The sequence below is a fragment of the Mytilus edulis genome, chromosome 13 (assembly GCF_963676685.1).
Source record: "Mytilus edulis chromosome 13, xbMytEdul2.2, whole genome shotgun sequence".
Taxonomy (NCBI): Eukaryota; Metazoa; Mollusca; class Bivalvia; order Mytilida; family Mytilidae; genus Mytilus; species Mytilus edulis.
Genome location: NC_092356.1, coordinates 30,619,953 through 30,641,762, shown reverse-complemented (window position 1 = coordinate 30,641,762; position 21,810 = coordinate 30,619,953). Strand labels below are relative to the sequence as shown.

Below are 21,810 nucleotides of genomic sequence, written 5' to 3'. Positions count from 1 at the left end.
GTATGTTATAAAAAAAAATCAAGTCTTTGTAATGAGATGGTATACTAAATTACTAATGTATTGCAAAATAAGGGCCAAATAACTCTTATAATGGATACAAATAGAACAACTTTGGTGCATTTAGTAAATGAATTTGAGTAAACAGCACTTAAACAATTTATTTGATTCATAACCATTTCTTATTAATGTGGTATAATATTTGACATCATCTTCAGTAGTGAACTTGCAAGGGTTCACATAGTTATTATCTATATATGCAAAATCTAATAGAATATTTCAAAAAAGGGGGGGGGGGGGGGATTGCCTCCCCGGACTCACTGCAATAATGAATGATCTTTGAATTATCACAGGGAAAACCAATGGTCTAATCTTTTTTTTTAAAATGAGGAACTAGAAAAATTTATGAACCACATCAACAAACGACAACCAGTGAACATCTGATTCCTGACATAGGACAGGTGCAAACAGGGGGTGCAAGCAGCAGGTTTATATGTTTTAATAGGTACCAACCTTCACCCTTACCTGAAGCAATAGTGTAACCTCACAACATAGAAAGACTCAATAGTATGTATTCATAACTTACCCACAGATTGGTACTTCACACCTAGGTTTGATCTATTTATAACTTACCAAGATTGGTACTTCATACCTAGGTTTGATCTATGTATAACTTACCCACAGATTGGTACTTCACACCTAGGTTTGATCTATTTATAACTTACCCACATTGGTACTTCACACCTAGGTTTGATCTATTTATAACTTACCCACAGATTGGAACTTCACACCTAGGTATGATCTATTTATAACTTACCCACAGATTGGTACTTCACACCTAGGTTTAATCTATTTATAACTTACCTACAGATTGGTACTTCACACATAGGTTTGATCTATTTATAACTTAAGTTACCCACAGATTGGTACTTCACACCTAGGTTTAATCTATTTATAACTTACCCACAGATTGGTACTTCACACCTAGGTTTGATCTATTTATAACTTACCCACAGATTGGAACTTCACACCTAGGTTTAATCTATTTATAACTTACCCACATTGGTACTTCACACCTAGGTTTGATCTATTTATAACTTACCCACAGATTGGTACTTCACACCTAGGTTTGATCTATTTATAACTTACCCACAGATTGTTACTTCACACCTAGGTTTAATCTATTTATAACTTACCCACAGATTGGTACTTCACACCTAGGTTTGATCTATTTATAACTTAAGTTACCCACAGATTGGTACTTCACACCTAGGTTTGATCTATTTATAACTTACCCAAATTGGTACTTCACACCGTGGTTTAATCTATTTATAACTTACCCACAGATTGGTTCTTCACACCTAGGTTTGATCTATTTATAACTTACCCAGATTGGTACTTCACACCTAGGTTTAATCTATTTATAACTTAAGTTACCCACAGATTGGTACTTCACACCTAGGTTTGATCTATTTATAACTTACCCACAGATTGGAACTTCACACCTAGGTTTGATCTATTTATAACTTACCCACAGATTGGAACTTCACACCTAGGTTTAATCTATTTATAACTTACCCACATTGGTACTTCACACCTAGGTTTAATCTATTTATAACTTACCCACAGATTGGTTCTTCACACCTAGGTTTGATCTATTTATAACTTACCCAGATTGGTACTTCACACCTAGGTTTAATCTATTTATAACTTACCCACAGATTGGTACTTCACACCTAGATCCAGTCCATCCATTTTCACACACACATACTAATGGAATAAGACATTTTCCATTTACACAGTTACAGGTCATGTCCTGACATGATAAGCCATAGTAACCTTCGTTACACCTACAACACAGACATGAAAATAAATATAACATTTGATCATAAACATGCAGTTGCTTCTGTCAAAGTTTGGTACAAATCCAGGATATTTTAAGAAAATTATTAACGGAAGAGTGAACATAATGTTAACTGACAGAAAAGTCCATTTATAAATAAAATACAGTTAAAAAGGATTTTTAATCCTTCATAATTTACTTCTGGATAGTACTGTCTTATGATCATAAACATGCTTCTGTCCAAGTTTGGTAGGAATCCAGGAAAGGTTAAAAAGTTATTAAAATTTCAATATTTGTGGACACTGACTGGCCTTGACAGAATTTAGGATCGTTATGTCTATAGGAATCTGCCATGTGCAGAGTTCAAACTCACAGCCTCAGTGTTGTCAGGCTAGTCAACTTAAGTTATAGATGGACTACTTAGACTACTTGAATTAATTACTCCTTCTGTTCATCAACTAAAACTTCAAGAGAAAGATCTTGGTTTAGGGAGATATCTCTTTAGATCAGTTATGCATTTGTATAAGTCCATTTATTTCTTCCTCTGTGATATTTTATCCTGAGGATAATTTGTCCCGGTAATTTTTTTCCAGGCATGGTATTTCACAGGTTGATTTTTTCCAGGAGTGAAAATCTATCTGTGTTATGCGGATAGTATGTACCGGTATATAATTGCCATACTATATTTCACAAAACCGTGTGAAATAGAGTCCCATTAACTACTATGTAAGTTACTCACAATCAATATATACCTGACTATAATTATAAAATGTTTCACAAAGGTAAACCAAATTTGCATAATTTATCAAAGGGAGTTAATTATGAGCAATTTATATTTTAAAGATATTAATATAATATATTTCTGAATCTTTTTTATAGTGAAATTTTTCCTTGAATCTTATTTTTTATATATTCATTTATATAAAAAGATGACTTACAACTTGATTTTATAAGACAGATAACATTTCACAGGTAAAAACTATCAAGCTGTTAAACATGCTTTTGTTCCAATATATTGTTGTGCTATGATTTATTTGATTTCCATATAATCAAGAACTACATCTCTGTCCCCAGACAAAACTATTTATATAGTTAAAAATATCATCATAATCAAATTCCTCTATTACTGTTAACAGTAGTAATGCAACTTTATTTCTACCTTACTTTTAAATTTATATTTGTACGGAGATCTGAAAACAACTCACTTTTACATGTATTTCACTAAGGGATATTCCAGAAAAAAATGTATGGGGGGGTTGGAAGGCACATTGTATTAATAATACATGGGTGATGGGTATCAGAGCAACTTTTCACACTACAATGCACTATAATTCTCAATTATAATTGTCTGGGTGGTGGGTGCTGACAAAAACTGCCTTCCAACCCCCCCCATACATTTTTTTCTGGAATAGCCCTAACCTTATTTAATCATGATATTATTTTCACAATTACGATCTTTGAAATGACTTCTGGTTTTCTTCCCTATGTTTCATGATAATTTTCTTTTTAAAAGGATGATATTGACTTGAATATTTCAGAAAAAAATTTCAAGGATAATTTGTGAAATTATTTCCCATTATAATACATTTTTTGTTTAACAATTTCGCTTTATTTCAAATACACTATTATTATTTCATAGTATTTTTAAAGGATAAGTCTTTTTTTAATAACTATTGACTACCCAGATATAATTTCATGGCAAAGGATAAAATATCCCAGGGAAATATTTTCCTTCAGATAAAAAAATAACAACAACTACTGTGAATTTTTTTCCTCCGGATCAAAGGAGTAGGTCGGTAAGACCCCTTTTTGGCCCCAAAATATAGCAGTTTTACAAAATTGTTAAAATGTAAACTTTTAAATATATATTGGACAGTAGAATGCTTCTGCTACATAAATATTGGTTGTTTTGGCAACACAATGCACATATGGGACAATACCCCTAATGCGCCTTCAAATGAGGAACACAAAAGTCACGTGTAAACAAAAAATCTCTGTGTAGTGATATTTGACACATTTCTATGATAAACAAATGACTGAGCTGAACCATTAGTGTTAATTTAGAAAGTAAGAGAACACAGAATAAATGTGTAAAAACCATGGAGCTATTAAATGTGTTCAAAGTATTAAAATTTCAAAGAACTTATTGTGTTAAAAATTGGATTTTTTACCATGAGGAGCCACATCGCAAAAGGATACTCGGGGTTTGCTAAATTACGGAAAAATTAATCACACTTCGTACCCCGAAAATTTAACCACATATGTAAAAATGTCTCAGCTTCGAATCAAGCCATCATACATACACAAGTTTACGATATGGGCTGAGCAACAGAAGAAAACGTTACCTTTACGGCCTATGGAGAAACAATTGCGCATATTGCCCCATATATCGAGTACTAGCACCATTAGGCCAATTAAAATTAATAGCTAGATTTTCATCCCCGCCCGCCCCTCTGAAATCGTCCCGCCCCGATTTTTTTTATTTAACAAAAACACGTTTTCCGGATTTTGTTCATGTCCGTTACCGGGAACCATCGATAATTTCTTTTCATTCAAAACTTCCTGTTTCAAATTTCGGTTTTGTATTTCTTCGAGTAATCTAATGAAAATGAATAAGTCGACATATTCTGCTGCTCTATGATGACAACATCATCTACCGAGAATAGAGATTGATAACGAAAAGGGCATGAAATATTCGAGTTACGAGTAAAACGCCTCTCCTTGAACGCAAATTGCGGTAGTCACAAGTGAATCGAAAACCGTGTTTTTTACTTTTTGATACAATGACTTTCACTTTTTGTGTCAGGAAATTTGGACTGAATGATATCCAAAACGCAAGAATTGTAGAACAAATTAGTACAAAAAACATGACTGGATTAAAGAAATTGACACAAGCACGAACTTGTTTGATTTATGACCGTGTATTGAGAAAAAAAAGTCAACAAACACGCATTTTAATTATAACAAGCCCTTATATTTACCCATGGCTGTTGTTTTTGTTGACAAACAGCAAACACCCTCTGTAACTGTCCCAATACCCTCAATTTAGTCATTAAACAACAACCACTTTTTGGTTAAGTTCATGTTTTACATCATAATTACTTTCAACACTGAGTTAAAATTTTATTTTGTACTCATAATACTTGTGTTGCATACAATTGTACCAATACATTTTATTGATTTTATGGGGACTACAAACCATTGACTAGAAAGCAAAATAAATTTGGTGTAGGTATAGTCCAACTGAAGAGAGCATTTCTCTTCTTTTTGATGTACACTATAAATAGGTTTCTAAAGCGGCAATTACATGTATATATAACAGCGGTTGCCAATCAGTCATTTTTGTTTAAGAGTTTAAAAAATAGTGCAGGATTCCTTATACAGCATGTATATACATTATACAACTTGTTTTCCACTAGCATATACTCCGCCGTATGAAGAACTCGTGACGAGGGTTTCATATGAAATAAAATTTAAAAAATAAAATCCTCCCACCCACCCCATCTTTTTCAAAACTTTGGATGAAAATCTACTAATTAATTTTAGTTGGCCTTAAGTCACGCTAAATTACTGAAATCTTCACAATTCTATCATTTTAGCTAAATTTTAGACGGTTTTCGTGTAAAACGAAAGTGGCCGCATTCGTGTTCATCCTTAATATTGAAATGTAAGTTGTATTTTATGATAATACATAACATATATAAAGATTTTGGATGAACACGGATGCGGCCACTTTCATTTTTGACAAAAACTATCTAAAAAATGCCATTTTTCAACATATTTGGTAGATTTTTCATATTTGAGCTTGAATCGGATCGTTTTCAATGACTAAATCAGTTAAAATCTTTCACATAAACTAATTGATTCAAATGAAATAGACACTTAAGTGTTTAAAAAGAGGTCAAATTCATTCGTCAGATGAACTTGAAATTTGAGGCCAAAATTGATCCTTACCGGACCTACTCCTTTCACCCGGATATAATTTTGCTTTACACATTTACATCAATGTATTTTAAGCATTTACATGAAACAGATTGGAAATTATCTATGTAACTAAAAGCTTAAAACTCATTTGGAAAAATGATGATTTTTAGAGGTTTCCCTTAACCCTTTCCTTCATGGATTTTTTTCCCCACATACTTGATATGCATAGGATTTTTTCGATAAAATAAAATCATCAGGTTTAAAGTATCAACCCTTTCAACGCTATACACGGCATATGCACGCCGTTCCCCACTGCTAATCGCAGCATATATGCTGCGACGATGACAAAGGATTTTTCATAAGGACTCTTAAACCATTCGGTTTTCATTTGGGTTCTCTCTAATTTTTCCTCGTTTGAATAGAGGATATACAAGGTCTCATTTGCGCTTGAAACCCCGACAATTTTTATTGTAAAATCATGCAGAAGAAGGAAAATAGAAGGAAAATAAAAACAAATATTTTGACAAATGCAAATGGCGGAAATCGGAAACGAAGCTGTAAATATGGAAATATTTCAGCATTTCTATGGCGAAACTAACAACGAGGATTAGTTAAAAGGTTTCTTGTTATCTCAATGTGTTTATTGCATTTAATTTGTGTGGGAAATATGATGAATACCCGGATGAAAGTGTAAACATGGCGCTTCCGTTTGTTGAAAACCGTGTCAAAATCAGACAAAATTTACGGAATTTACGAGAATTTGAAATGAGGGAACATTTTTTTTTTGAAAGAATATGGAAGAATTGAAGCCAAACTAGTATACTTTTTTGACATAAAATGTCGTTTTAGGTACAAAACACTTGGAATGGACATCGTTCAGTGTGAGGAATTTGTTCAGCCTCATGAAAATTTTCAAAATTTTGCCGTTTTGGGTTTAAAAATTACGATTTGGGGTCTAAGAGCAGAATTTTGAGAATTTCACCTATAAAATGCCGAAAATTTGAAAATTTGAATATTTTATGAAGAAAAAATTATCAAAACATGAACAAAACTGTAAACATGGTGTAAGTAAATACACAAATAACTACAAACAAGTTTTTATTGACATTTATTATGAAGATCTCCCACTTGAGTAATAGTAGCCAGGGAAGCCATCGTCTCAGAGTAGCTTCTTTCTGGGCAGCAATCGGTGAAAGGGGTAAGGGGTCAACTGACCTTTTTGGTCATCTTGACTTATTTGTGGATCTTACTTTGCTGAACATTATTGCTATTTACAGTTTATCTCTATCTATAATAATATTCAAGATAACCAAAAACAGCAAAATTTCCTTAAAAATTTCCAATTTAGGGGCAGCAACCCAACAACCAGTTGTCGGATTCGTCTGAAAATTTTAGGGCAGATAGATCTTGACTTGCAAAACAAATTTACCCCAATGTCTGAATTGCTCTGGTTTCAGAGTTATAAGACAAAATCTACATTTTACCCCTATGTTCTATTTTTAGCCATGGCGGCAATCTTGATTGGTTGGGAGGGTCACCCCACACATTTTTTAAACTAGATATCTCAATGATGATTATGGCCAAGTATGGTTAAATTTGGACCAGTAGTTTTAGAGGAGAAGATTTTTGTAAAAGTTTAGAAAAAATTACGAAAAATTGGTAAAAAATGACTATAAAGGGCAATAACTCCTTAAGGGGTCAACTGACCATTTTAGTCATATTAACTTATTTGTAGATCTTACTTTGCTGAACATTATTGCTGTTTACAGTTTATCTCTATCTATAATAATATTCAAGATAATAGCCCAAAAACGGTATAATTTCCGTAAAATTGCCAATTCCAAGGCAGCAACCCAACAACCGGTTGTCCGATTCGTCTGAAAATTTCAGGGCAGATAGATCTTTACCTGATTAACAATTTTACCCCCTCAGATTTGCTCTAAATGCTTTGGTTTCAGAGTTATAAGCCAAAATCTACATTTTACCCCTATGTTCTATTTTTAGCCATGGTGGCCATCTCGGTTGGTTGGCCGGGTCACACCACACATTTTTTAAACTAGATACCCCAATGATGATTGTGGCCAAGTTTGGTTTAATTTGGCCCAGTAGTTTCAGGAGAAGATTTCTGTCAAAGATAACGACGACGGACGCAAAGTGATGTGAAAAGCTCACTTGGCCCTTCGGGCCAGGTGAAATAAAAAGGGGGGAAAACAGAGGTTGACTGAATTTTTAGGACAGAGCCATTTATTTGTGCCACGATTACATAAAACATTGTGTATGGTGCAATACGCTACGAATCGAGCAACTGGTGTCTTCTTTATTATATGGCAGATAAAACAACAAAATAAATGAAGCCTAAAAGTAGTTTTTATTCAAAATTCAATACAAATGTAATAAATTACACCTTTAACCTGTTAAATACCTGAAAATGCAGGTTACCTGATCAAAATTTCATTAAAATAATTGCCTAACATTACAGCAGTCTGAAAAAGAATATACTGTTCTAACGAATGAACACAAAAAAAATGCAGTGTAGCGTTGAAAGGGTTAATGTATTGCAAAAACGAATATTTCATCAATGAAATTCCTGTCAGATATTCTCATGGATATCCTCTTTATACTAGATGCAAATTTTATTAAGTTTGATAGATTCTTCATAGGTGAGACGTTTCAACTGAGGCACTGCACAGACGTCATTATGGAGGAAAGGGGGTGGCATCAAAAGACGTCATTATGGAGGAAAGGGTTAATCAAAGTCTACCTCCTGAAACATAGGAGTCATACTCACTCGCAAACATTGAAGCTGGCACAGTGACCAAACTCATATAATGTAATGTCAAAATCATCAGTTCCGTTTCCTCCACAACCTCCGGTACAATAAAAAGGGGCCACACTCTTTTCGATTATTTCTTCTGTAATTGCTGTTCCATTAAGTGATGGCAATTGCTCTAGTTTTAAAGACCATGTTCCAATTCTTCCTTCAGAGCCATTAAACCTACAAAGTAAGAGTTTATAAATAAGTAAATTTTTAATAAATTCTGGTCATATAAGTGTATTTTAATTTCTAAAATCAGACGCTGCTAATGAACTTTTAATGTTACTTTAAAAAAAAATTCATGGAATTTAAAAAAAAAAAATTTGAATAAGTTGCTTATGTGTTACAACCTATACCAATCAAAACATTCACTTTGATATTTCCAACATTTTTTAAAACCAAACATAAAATAAATCTAGAAATATGTGATTAAAGCTCAACAGATTAATATTCACTCACTTCTAATAAATAAAGTTAAGCAACAGAAAAAAAGAAGAGAAAAAACAAGAATGTGTCCACAGTACACGGATGCCCCACTCGCACTATCATTTTCTATGTTTAGTGGACCTTGAAATTGGAATAAATTCTCTAATTTGGCATTTAAATAAGAATGATCATATCATAGGGAACATGTATACTAAGTTTCAAGTTGATTGGACTTCAAATTCATCAAAAACTACCTTGACCAAAAACTTTAACCTGAAGCGGGACAGACGGACGGACGGACGGACGAACAGACCAGAAAACATAATGCCCCTCTACTATCTTAGGTGGGGCATAAAAATCCCCACAGTTGTGGTAAAAAAAGAAAAAGTTACATGTTATGGTTTATTTTGTTTGTTAGAAATATTCATGAATCTAGATGTTTGAAACTTTTTTTTTATTTAAAAATAGATGTTGTTAAAATGTTTGTACTCAGTATATAAAAGAGATGGCAAATTCTTAAAAATCAATACATAAGCCAGTAAATTTCACAATTCCTACAGTGATTGTCACCATGGAACTAAAGATCTGTTCACTACTTTATAATTCATGATGTGATTTCATAATATTCTGCCTTGTGAAGTTTTTATACATAGAAGAGAGGCAAAAGATACCAAAGAGATATTCTAACTCACAAGTAAAATTTAAACTGACAACAGCGTGGCTAAAATCAACAAGAATGTGTCCCCAGTACACGAATGCCCCACTCGCACTATCATTTTCTATGTTCAGTGGACCGTGAAATTGGGGTAAACCCTCTAGTTTGGCATTAAAATTAAAAAGAGCATATCATAGGGAACATGTATACTAAGTTTGAAGTTGATAGGACTTCAACTTCATCAAAAACTACCTTGACCAAAAACTTTAACCTGAACCGGGAAAGACGGACGAACGAACGGATGCACAGATCAGAAAACATAATGCCCCTCTACTATTGTAGATGGGGCATAAAAATAGACAGACAGACAAACAACAGTACACAAAACACAACGTAAAAAACTAAACACTGAGCAACACGAACCCCACCAAAAATTGGAGTTGATCTCATGTGCTTTGGAAAGGTAAGCTTGGTGTAGTGTTTTAAAAAATAACAGACAATCAAAGCATCCATGATGTAAATTATCTTTCAGAAGTTTTCCTCTTTTTTTTATTCATTGGGGAAAAAAAATCTACCAGGTAAGTAAAAACAAACCCTGCACGCTTAGGCCTTTTGTAGTTTTTTTTTTGCAAATGAATTTGGAATGTATCCATTGGACACAGATGATGTCCCCCTTGCATATCACTTTATATAGAGACATAACTCTGACTCAAGAACAGTAAATGTGACCCTACCCAAATTGGTACTTGATCTGAGTTCTGTGTAAGTTTCATAAGACTTGGTTGAGGCAAACTGAAGTTAGAGAATGGGAAAGAAAAAGTTAGCGATTTTCCCATTTTTAAAGGGGCATAACATTAGAGGGTAAAAGTGATGCTTCCTGGATTCTAACTAGATCTGCATTTAGTGGTAATAAGCTTTGTGTTAAAATTTCATAACATTTGCTTGAAGCAAACTAGAGTTAGAGAATGGGAACCAATTTTGGGATGTACAGGAGAACAAATGGTAAAACTTAATACCCCTCTGCTATTGGCAGGGGTATAACAAAATTGATGTCTAGATGTCAACAAAGGTGTTGATATTAACATGATACACTTACCGCCTTAAGTTTGTATATTTTGTGAAAGCTATGGTATAGTTAGCTACTTCCATCCCGTATATCATATCCATTGGACGTTTAGCCTGCATGCTATATTCTCTCTGTGTGGTTGCTGTATCACTGTCCATAAATATCATTCTGGTGAACATGGCTGTCTGTAAAGGTATATAAATATGTCATTTGTTGCTATATATCATCCCCCCCTTTTTTGGTTCATTGTTTTGTATAAATCAATCAGGCTGTTAGTTTTCTAAATCAGATAGGCATGAAGACAAAAAATCATTCTGATACTTAAAAAAAAGAAAAGAAAAGATACTTAAAAAAAAGAAAAGAAAATGCCTACCTACTTTCCCACTGTCTCTACTTTTAGGTAGGGATTAGGCAAACCAAAATATTTTTAAGTGTGGCCCAATTATGTTCCCAACATCCATGACATTTAATAAAAAAAAAATCTTAAATCCGTACATGTATTATCTAAAAATTCAGTAATAATTGTGAAGGTTTTATAAATGCAAATAATGACACCGAGTGAATATTGCAATAATAAGAATACACTTTCTGATATCGGAACACATATATGTGCATGAAGCTTTTAATGAAGTCACAATAGTTAATCTCGTATTTTTGCACAGTCTTCAAAATTCGAAGAAAAAAAAAAGGCACACAATAATTTCTGAATTAAACAGTATACAACACTCACAGTGGGTGGATAAGCATTAATATGTTCTGGCCAGGAGAATGGATGTGGATTGACATTCACAATGACTCCAATATATCCTGGTCTGTCACCATTTTCATTTAATTGTAGTTCACCTGTTAAACTCTTTTCCATATAAATCTACAAAATTAAGAATAAAATCCCTGTAACATTTCAAAAGTAAATCACAAAAATATTGAACACAGGAAAATTCAAAACGAAAAGTTCATAATCAAAATCTCAAACGAAATGGATAACAACTGTCATATTCCGGACTTGGTACAGGCATTTTCTTATGCTGAAATAATGAATATAACCTTGTTTTAAATCCATTCAAAACTAGAATAAGGTGATTTAACACAGATACTCTCTTCTGCTGTATAATTATCAAAACATTAAATGCCCACTGTAAAAATTAAACCTATATGCAATATAATAATGTACATTGTCGGAAAATATAAAATATATTTCCATGAGCTCTAGAAATAGGACGAAAAAAGAGAGTTGGCTGAAAAAGAGCTTTTCTCCTGTTTGGCAGAGAGTACAAATAAATTTTATAACGCCAGGGTTTTTTAATTTGTTGGTTTACAGATTTTCCCCATGAAAAAGTCGGGTCGGTCAGTCAGGAAAATAAAGAAAAAAAAATATGCAAAATAAATATATATTTCACCTTTCTGACAATATGTTTGTTATGCTATTTTGTCATCATTTATAAGATTCTAGTTCCATGAAATTTTATTGCTCAGCTGTCATAAACATCGCATGACATTCTAATAATTTCCCGTACAAAAGGGGGGGGGCACAGACAAAGACGAAATTAAATTTTCATTTCACAAACAAGACAAACAGATTCGCGTAGCTCTTAATCAACTACAGAAAATTCTGATCTTCAAGCATAAAAACTGATAAAGTAAAAAAAATGTAAAAACTTCCTGTCAAAAACGTGATTAATTAATTAATTAACCCTTTCAAGGCGAACAATGCGTTTAGGCATCACCGTAGCCAGGCCGAACAATGTGTTGAGGCATCCCCGTAGCCAGGCCGAACAATGCTTTTAGGCATTGACAATCACGTGATAATAATATTTTTTGTCTTTTAACTCATTTTCCCCCCGTAAAGCTACGTTTAACCAATAAATATATAGGTTTTCAGGAAGCTTGCATATCACAGTTAAAGAATACCTATTTTGACTGAATTTGATACCTTATATATACTTCAATACAATGAAAGATCGGTAGCGTCAACAAACAAAATAAGCCGCCGCCATTTTGTACAAAACATGTGATGCGAACATGTGACCTTTTTGGTCGAGAAAAGGTTATTTGGAAGGAAAGTTCAATTTAATTTCATGGATATTTTGATTAATATTATGATAAAAATTACAAAAAACGATTTTTACAAGTGCACGGAGAATAAAATCAAGTAATAATCCGACTTCCGTCGGCGCCGTAATTGGATTTTTTTCCACGAGTGCAAAAGGTCGCACTCCTTTTATGGAAGTTCTAAATAAAACAATCCAATCACTTTCCTCTGTCAAGGATGCAAAATTATAGTAATTTATTTATAGTAAAATGTCGTTTCATGGTCTGTATCGTGTCTGTAACATTCTGAGACACAAAAATGTCCGATAGTTCAGAGGACGAGTTTGAGGGATTTTCGGTGGGATAAGTAGAACTTCTTGGTCAACGGTATGAAATGCATTGACCTCAAAAATGATTTCATGATCACTCCTGAAGTGATGTTAAAAGAGAAGGGGTCAGCGAACTTTCAGACGAAAATAATGACAGCTGGCAGATGTAAGTAATGCCCCTGATGCCCCTCAACAATGACTGATGGCACCAAGAAATTTATATATTGAAATTTGAAACAGGTCTTCCCCATTTATCCCAACCAAGAAGTATTATACTGGTCCACAAAACATGAGGCCCAAAGAAGGACATTTTTTCCAAATGTTTCTATCTGACAACCAAATAATGTTAATAGTTATAATTAGATAAGATAAGACATTTTTATTCCAGAGATAAGATATTTTTATTCTAATTAAAGGGCCCATGAAGAGCAAAGTAATATTGCAATGATTTGATAATTGACATAAAACCGGTAATGTTTTTATAAATCATATATAAATGTGAACATAATCTCAATTCTAAGATGTTAAACCGCAGCCAGATCAGAGCCACACACATATATTAAAGTAAAAAAGCCATAACAATTATATTTTTATATTAAAAGGCAATTATTCTCATATTCAATATATATGTACATTGACGGAAAAAATAAAATATATTTGTATAAGCTTTAGAAACAGGACAAATTTTTTATATTTTCTGACAATGTACATATATTGTTTTTATCCTGAAATTTAATCCCAACACTTGAAGGTTTTATCATGTTTATAGTTATTAAAAATATAAGTCATGGTTTCTAATTTTTCAAAGAAATGGACGAATTATGCAGATAATAAGGTATCTACACTTCACTGATACGCATCAGCGAGGTAGGCAAAGATGGGAGGCTAATTATGATGTATCTTACAAACTTAGATAAATTAAAGACCCCCTTAAACAGACAAAAATGAGAGACCAACATGTCCCCAAACGATAAGTGACGATTCATGATACTTTACAAAGGGAGGGATGCATTCAAGCAATTCATGCCTCCTAAAACAAAGAAATGGGCCATCAAACTTTGGGTATTGGCAGCGTCTGACACGGTGTATGTCATATTGTGAAATCTACCACGTCAAGACAGATCAAACACATGTAGGTTAACTCTGTTTGCCAGCAGACTTTTGGAAACATATGTCACATATGCTGGGCTAGGGAAGCTATTAAAGTTACACAGGAAAAAAGGTTTCAAAATATGGTTGTGTTGAATGTAGAAAACCCCTTTGCCTACACCATTGCTTCACTGTCTCCCACTCAGTCAAAAATTACACTTCTTAAATTAAGTTACTTTGTTACAATTTTTATGTTGAAAGGATATTATATACAGAATTTGTTGAAAAGGTTTTCACAGATAAGTTGTTGAAAGGATATTATATTTGTTGTTACAGTTGACATTTTCATTTATTAATTTTTGTCATTTTTTTTTTAATAAGGCCAGACTTTTTATTTTATCTGTTTAACGAGAAAATTTGTAAAAAATTAGGGTCGAGGGGGCGAAATAAAAAAAAAATAAAAGTGCCAAATTGGTCCAGTCGACACTAAAAATAAAAATAAAACCATTATAAGTGACTTTTTTTTTTTTTTTTTTTTTTTTTTTAGAATTTATAAAAATACAAGAACAATGAAATGAGAACAGACCAGTATATTAACCCAGAGAAATATAAATACATATAGTTTATATATGTCTCTGGTTAACCCTTCTATTAATATAAACATAAAAACTATGTTTTGTTTTATTCTGTATTTCCACTAATATAGATCCATGGCACCACTCAAATATATCAACCTTGCTGCATATACACTATATATGTATATACCAGTCACCCAGTCAGGAACCTCTTAGTGTATGCAGAGACATATATATACACATGTGTAATATACACATGTGTATATATGTCTCTGGTGTAATAGTCCCAGAGTTAAGCAACTTTAACCTATAAATTGAAACAATGCTTATACATAGAAATATATACATTAATCAAGAAGATCTAACCAAAAGTATGTTAATGCGTGTGGAATGCGTAATTTTCCCTTTTGGGATCAATTTTTGTCTGTCAGCAGTACCATTCATGCGTCTGTAGTCATTATCGCAAGAATCCGGATTTCGGTCATAGCGGGTCCGTTTCCGATGAAATTCCGATTCCGATCCGTAGTTCTACAAATTTAAATGTCGGACGAAGAAAAATTTACAAAAATAAACGATGTTTGATACCAGGGTTTCCCCTGGGTCAATTATTTTTTTCGCCACCTCTTTCGCCAAAACAATATATTTTTCGCCACTTTATTATTTTTTTCGCCAAGTAACATAACTATATTTTTTCGTTTAAAATTTACCTTTTTTTCTAAACCCCCCGCTCCCTTAAATAAGATGATTTTGCCCCATTGTGTCTATGATTATGCTCTCAAACTTATTTTAGAGTTAACATTTTAATGAATAAACACTACACATTTACCTTAAAACAACAGATTTTTTTTTAACTTAAAAGGGAAAAATATTCTTTGTATTTTAAACAACTTTTCTAAATGATTTGGCCACTATACTTTTAATAATAAAGAAGATATAAGTCCTGGAATATAACAAAATTAATGGACATGTTTTGATTATATAATACCAGTATAGTTCATAGGGAAAGTTTCTTAAAAGAAAAATACTGATGTTCCCTTTTGTACAAAGAAGTGGTTTTTACAACAAAACAAAAGCTTTTATCACATGAAATTGATCCCTCGTGTCGTGTGTAGTCATTACATTGAAGGGCTACTCCCATCGAGGGCTTGTTCCCAACCTTTTGGATTTCTTCATAACAACAGTTTTCTTTTCTTGACCATCGTAAATAAAAAAGTTGAGACGTAAAACTATGCTTGAAACAAGTGTGTCACTCAAACGACTTTAAACTAGTCTCCCTTAGCTAATCAATTACCGATATTAAAGTCAAAGGATAATTAAAGTTTTAAATCGGAGATTTTTCTTGCTTTTGAACATTTTTCGTCACAACAACAGCTTTCTTTTCTAAACTATCTTTAAAAGGAGAGGAGAGGTCAAAAGTTTGCTTCAAACACGTGCGTCGCAAAGTGGTAAATCAATTCCGTATGTGACATTTAGCGAAAGCCATTTAACCATATCATTTTGTCAAACAATTCAATCAACACCTTTATTAATTAGTCCTTTGTTGTAGATAGCTTTAAAATGCAATCAGTTGATTATTGATTTTCTGTCCAAACCTTAATGAGGTCAAGAGGAATTCCGAGTATTGTCTGATAGGGTAAAGTCCGAGAAACTCGAAAAAAGTAAATAAACAAGATGGAGGACAATAAATCGTTCTATATATTTCTTTCGCCAAATTCTTTCGCAAATGACGAATTTTTATCGCCACAATTATTATTTTTTCGCAAATTGCGAAAATGGCGACCGCTAGCGGAAACCCTGTTTGATACGCTATTTGGGAAGGAATATGACGTTTCTAATGCAATACATGGATGACAAGTTTACTTTAGGCTAATTTCATCAAGTTCTGATGAAGTAATAACTGATTTTGCCGAAAGTTAGAATGATTTGATGTACGCTCTCGTGTAACAAGTATGAAAAGCATGCCACCAGCTTAAAAATCTTTTAGAAGAAAATATATTGTTTATGCCTTGAATTTCTTTACTTTTAAATGAAAATTGCTGTTTCATTGACTTGGTAAAAATGAGATATTACCGATAACGAAATTGACTGAAAGCGAGTATCGTGAACAACACATTTTATTTTTTTCTGAGGATTTCGTAACAGTCGGCGGGAAAAATAATAATAAAAGTAAGAAGCACTACTTTTATTTTTATTCTAAAATCGGGAAAGGTGGAGTCGGCGGATCTCGTTAAACAGATAATAAAAAAAGTCTGGCCTAAGGAACATTAAATTATCTTCATCATTGAACAATACAAAACCAAAGACAGTGGAAATCCTAGCATCCCATGGACACTTATAAAGATATTTTTTTAAAATAAATCATAAGACTTTTTCAAAGAAATTAAGTTCATGATTGTCTTTCAAGATTAATTATGTCTCTCTTAGTTTATCAAGACATTATTAAAGTGTTAAATTTACATGAATTAGTGTGTTAATATTACCATGCAGTCAGTGGTTTGATACAAAAAAAAAACAGAAAAAAATATCATTAGATATCTCCATTAAAATATTAAAAAATCCACAAAAGATCCCAATAGTCAATTTATATCTATATCAATGCAAAAATACAAAGAAAACATTGGAATAAGAAAGACAACTCCAACTTATCCAGGGACACAACTTCCTATCTGGTGATTGCATTGTACAGGTAAAAAAATGGCCGCCGCGGAATTTGACATACCATTTTCATTCGTGTTTATTTTAACTAATAAGCTAGAATTTTGACTGTGGAGTTATTTTTTCCATAAAACGTTGATAAAGGAACACTCGAAATTGTTAATTACCATTTGTATTGTTAATTTAGAAGATGGGGGGCAAAAATATAAACCGGTCAAAAAAAAAAAAAGATTTCGCAAATCAAACGTCATTTTCTTTCCACAAAAGGTTGAAAAATATCAAAAGTAGGTATTGCCATGTAATTTATTTTATATTGCAACACTCCTTTCATACTTAAGTGTAACAATATCGAGTTTGAAACCGATTTGATGAGAAACAACAAAGACAGGGTTGTCAATAAGATTTAAAGTAGGAGACTAAATAATAAAAGTAGCAGGCAACAGCAGCGGACGGCGTAGCCGTTCGGTGCGACGAGCTTGCTCGTTGCCCTTCACGGCGAGGGGTTTGGGGGCCGCTCAAGGACCCCAGAATTTTTTTTTAAAATGGTGCAAAATCCTGCACTCTGGGGGGCTCCTGAACTCTAATTTTGTTCTTTGCAAACACCATTTTTTTAATGATGATAAGGTAAATGAGCAGCAAGATGGTCATATTTTCATATAAAGTTGATCAAATAATATCATCAAGACTTTCAGCTAACAAGTTATTGAAGCTGTTTGCAAATTTTTGAGGAAAATGATGAAGGCATGACTCTGTAAGACATGGTGATCATTCAGGAAAAGATTTAAATTTGATTTTATTAGTTGAAAATATTTTTAATTTAACTGTAGACATGCAATTATTCAAATAGTTCTAACCCATAGAAAACATTTTTCAGTATTAATAATTTCAAATACTTATCTCAATAAATCAAATGATGAATTCAATGAACTGTTTAAGGCAAAAAAGATGCACTTTTGAAATTACAATAATCTAGAATTTAAAATCTTGGTATAAAAATATTTTTTTGTGAGTTATTAATTGAAGTGTTATAATTAAGAAAGGAAAAATGGGGTCATCATGGTCATGGGTCAAAATATTTAACCCTGTATCATAGGGAGAAAAAACAGAGATCAAACATCTGACAGAAATTCCAGAACCTGGCCAAAGTACATCCTTGAATGCAAAATGCAAGACATTCATTTTTTATTATTATTACTTGGATCAGTTGAGTCAGAGCATGAGTGTGTGTGTTTTCTTTTTCATTTTTTTTAATAGCATTCATTGTGTCATGTATGTTTGGGGATGTTAAGTAAGACCTATTGTATGTGCTGATAGTATATCCTCCTTTACACCGTATATCTCTTTGTGTCAGGTAGTGCTCCTAGTATTTATGAGGCTACACAATGACATGCAGACAACTAACACAATTTTTTTCTTTTATTTCAAAACTTAAAGAAAGGCCATGGGACAGGTATACATAAGATTTATGGTAAAAATAAACAGATAAAGAGTCTGCTTTTAAGAGGCTCTATCACTGACTTAAAAACAAGAAAATGAAAATCACATAATGAAAATAATGTGATGTCTGCTTTTACGAGACAGGACATTGCTCTTTTTTTCATTTTTTGGTAGGGCGACGATCATGCACTGCATGAACATTACCAAGGAGGGTGTCTCAATTATAATTTGAATGCAAATGTCATAGAACACCTTTTTTCCGCTTCGTTGTCGTTTGAAAAAAATCCGAAATCCTTTTCATTTTTCTGACTCTGCTTCACTTTTTCTTTAAAGACTGGTTACAAAATCTCGTTATTACTATTAATGCATACTTTTCCTGGTTTCAGTACAAAATCTGTTAGTACTTTGCAGCGAACTCAACAACCAGCATCTATTTTACCGGAAATCCAATTTTATTAACCAATCAGAAATGCCGTTATATATCTATCTAGATTGTGCTAGATAGTGACCGACGATCTAAAACTAAAAGTACGATTTATATATTTTTTTGACATCAGAAAAACAACCGATGGAGATTTGATTATAAACGACTATTTCAATCGGCAATCGGTTCTTAATGAATACGCTGAAAGATACAAACGTTTTTTCAAAAACATCATTTTTTTTCCCATTCACACGTTAAATTAATTCAGGCCAGGCAAACTGCGCGCAGAAATTTGATCAGGTCACACAACGTCGCGGAAAAAAACAATCCAGTAAGGAAAGTGTTAATAGACTCGTCAACTGGAAAATTGAGAATTTAGGGTTAATCTATTGTCATGCATTCCCGTTTTTTTATCCAAATGGACGATATTTTTTATTATCTATGAAACAAGAAAATTCAAAATGATTATTTAATATTCAATACTTTAACTTGATGTCTTCCACATTTCCACATTTGGACAAGTCTATTGCTATCAGATCTATCAGATAATGCATCTTACGGACTGATCACAAATACGGGAAACGAACTTATTGTGTAGTTGGTTTTAAACACAGGTTTCGTTTCGCAAAATTATTTGCGCATTTCAAAGTCATTTATAATTAATTTGTCTATTTTTAGAAACGTAAACTGGAAGTTTTATTTTTTCACTACAGAAAGTGTTATCAATTTTGTTAGTGATTAAAGCATTCATTTCATAAAAAAAGATTGTTTGATTATTTTTCAGGGATAATGCATTTGTTAAGGTCAGCGGGCAGTGTTCTCCCCAGGCCCTTAAAGGACCACGGGCCCGCGATGTATAATTTTCTACCGCGGTGGTATCGTTCTTGCCGCGATGTATAATTTTTCTCCGTGGTGCTAAAGTTTTTGGTAAAAAAATCGTAAATCGGTAAAGATTGAGACGACTTGTTCAACTTTCCGTGAGGTTTAAAATTTTACATGAAAATTGACCAGTTCTAACCAGTTTAATCCAGATCTGACAGGTAGATTGTTTACACCACGTGATCGATTTACCTTTTGAGGTTAACCTTGATGATTGGATTTAATCAATGTACATGTCTCTTTTGTGTTTTAATTAATGAAGAGATCATAATTTTAATAACAGACCTGTGAGGGACAAGCAGACATTTGTTAATGAGCTCTATTACGCCAGTCTTGAGTCAAAAAGTTGCCTGTTGGAAATTAATTGTGGAGTTACTTCCCCTGATTTTGCTTATCACAAATAAATGCTCCTCAAATATAATTTCTCATTGAAAATAAAAATAAATTACAAATTGAATGCAAAATTATATTTGAATGTTACATTAACCCTTTCGCCGATGAGTCCCGGTTTACCGGGATTCACGCTTCAGACAGCTGACGACGAGTCCCGTTTTACCGGGATCGGAATACATCTTTTATATTTCCCGCTCAAAACAGTGCAAACATGAGTTATCTTTCTTTGATGAATACCCGGATGAAAGTGTAAACATTGCGCTTCCATTTTTTGAAAACCGTGTCAAAATCAGAGGAAATTTACGGAATTAACGAGAATTTGAAATGAGGGAACATTTTTTTTGAAAGAATATGGAAGAATTGAAGCCAAACTAGTATACTTTTTTGACATAAAATGTCGTTTTATGTACAAAACACTTGGAATGGACATCGTTCAGTGTGAGGAATTTGTACAGCCTCATAAAATTTTTCAAAATTTTGCCGTTTTGGGTTAAAAAATTACGATTTGGGGTCAAAGAGCAGAATTTTGAGAATTTCACCTATATAATGCCGAAAATTTGAAAATTTGAATATTTTATGAAGAAAAAATTATCAAAACATAAACAAAACTGTGAACATGGTGTTAGTGAATGAAATAAATACACAAATAACTACAAACAAGTTTTTATTGACATTTATTATTTAGATCTCCCAATTGAGTAAAAGTAGCCAGGGAAGCCATCGTCTCAGAGTAGCTTCTGTCTGGGCAGCAATCGGTGAAAGGGTTAAGGATAAAAACTTTCTTATAACATACCAACAAAAGTGTTTTGAAAATTATTTTTGAGAATCATATGAACTAGTGGATAGATATATTCATATAAGTACTCTAACAGTGGAACAAAGTATTAACTATAAAAATAATTTGTTGTTGTTTAAAAGAATCAGGTCTGAAACTATGGAAAATAGCTTTTAATCTACTGAAGGTTCTGTATCAAAATTTAATCTTGTTCAAAGTTGATTGTTATGGTGAAATCTAACATGGGGAATGTGTAGTGTAACTACAAGTATCAGGACAAAATGGCTTGATCAAAATATAAGAAGTGACTTTAGTTTAAAGACTAATTGTGCTTTCATTTATTTATTCTTCAAAGATATTAAGTATACAAACTGTTTATTGATTTACATTTTCTGACCCAAAGTCCATATAACACAGTACCACAGTTAACAAAAAAAAGGCAAAAAGGTAATGACAAAAACTAACAAGAAAAAAATAAGCGACGCAACGTGACACAAAAT

The 21,810-nt window shown here is 32.8% G+C and overlaps 1 protein-coding gene across 1 annotated transcript in view; it reads right to left on the bottom strand.

Moving 5' to 3' along the window:
* LOC139500242 (uncharacterized) overlaps window positions 1-21,810 on the bottom strand; it is a 66,534-nt gene that overhangs the window by 20,819 nt on the left and 23,905 nt on the right. The window contains exons 17-20 of the mRNA XM_071288982.1: window positions 11,457-11,594; window positions 10,757-10,911; window positions 8,553-8,759; window positions 1,713-1,847 (exon numbers count right to left, since the gene is read on the bottom strand). Of these exons, the coding sequence (XP_071145083.1) occupies window positions 1,713-1,847; window positions 8,553-8,759; window positions 10,757-10,911; window positions 11,457-11,594 (635 nt within the window). The remainder of the gene's footprint in view (window positions 1-1,712; window positions 1,848-8,552; window positions 8,760-10,756; window positions 10,912-11,456; window positions 11,595-21,810) is intronic.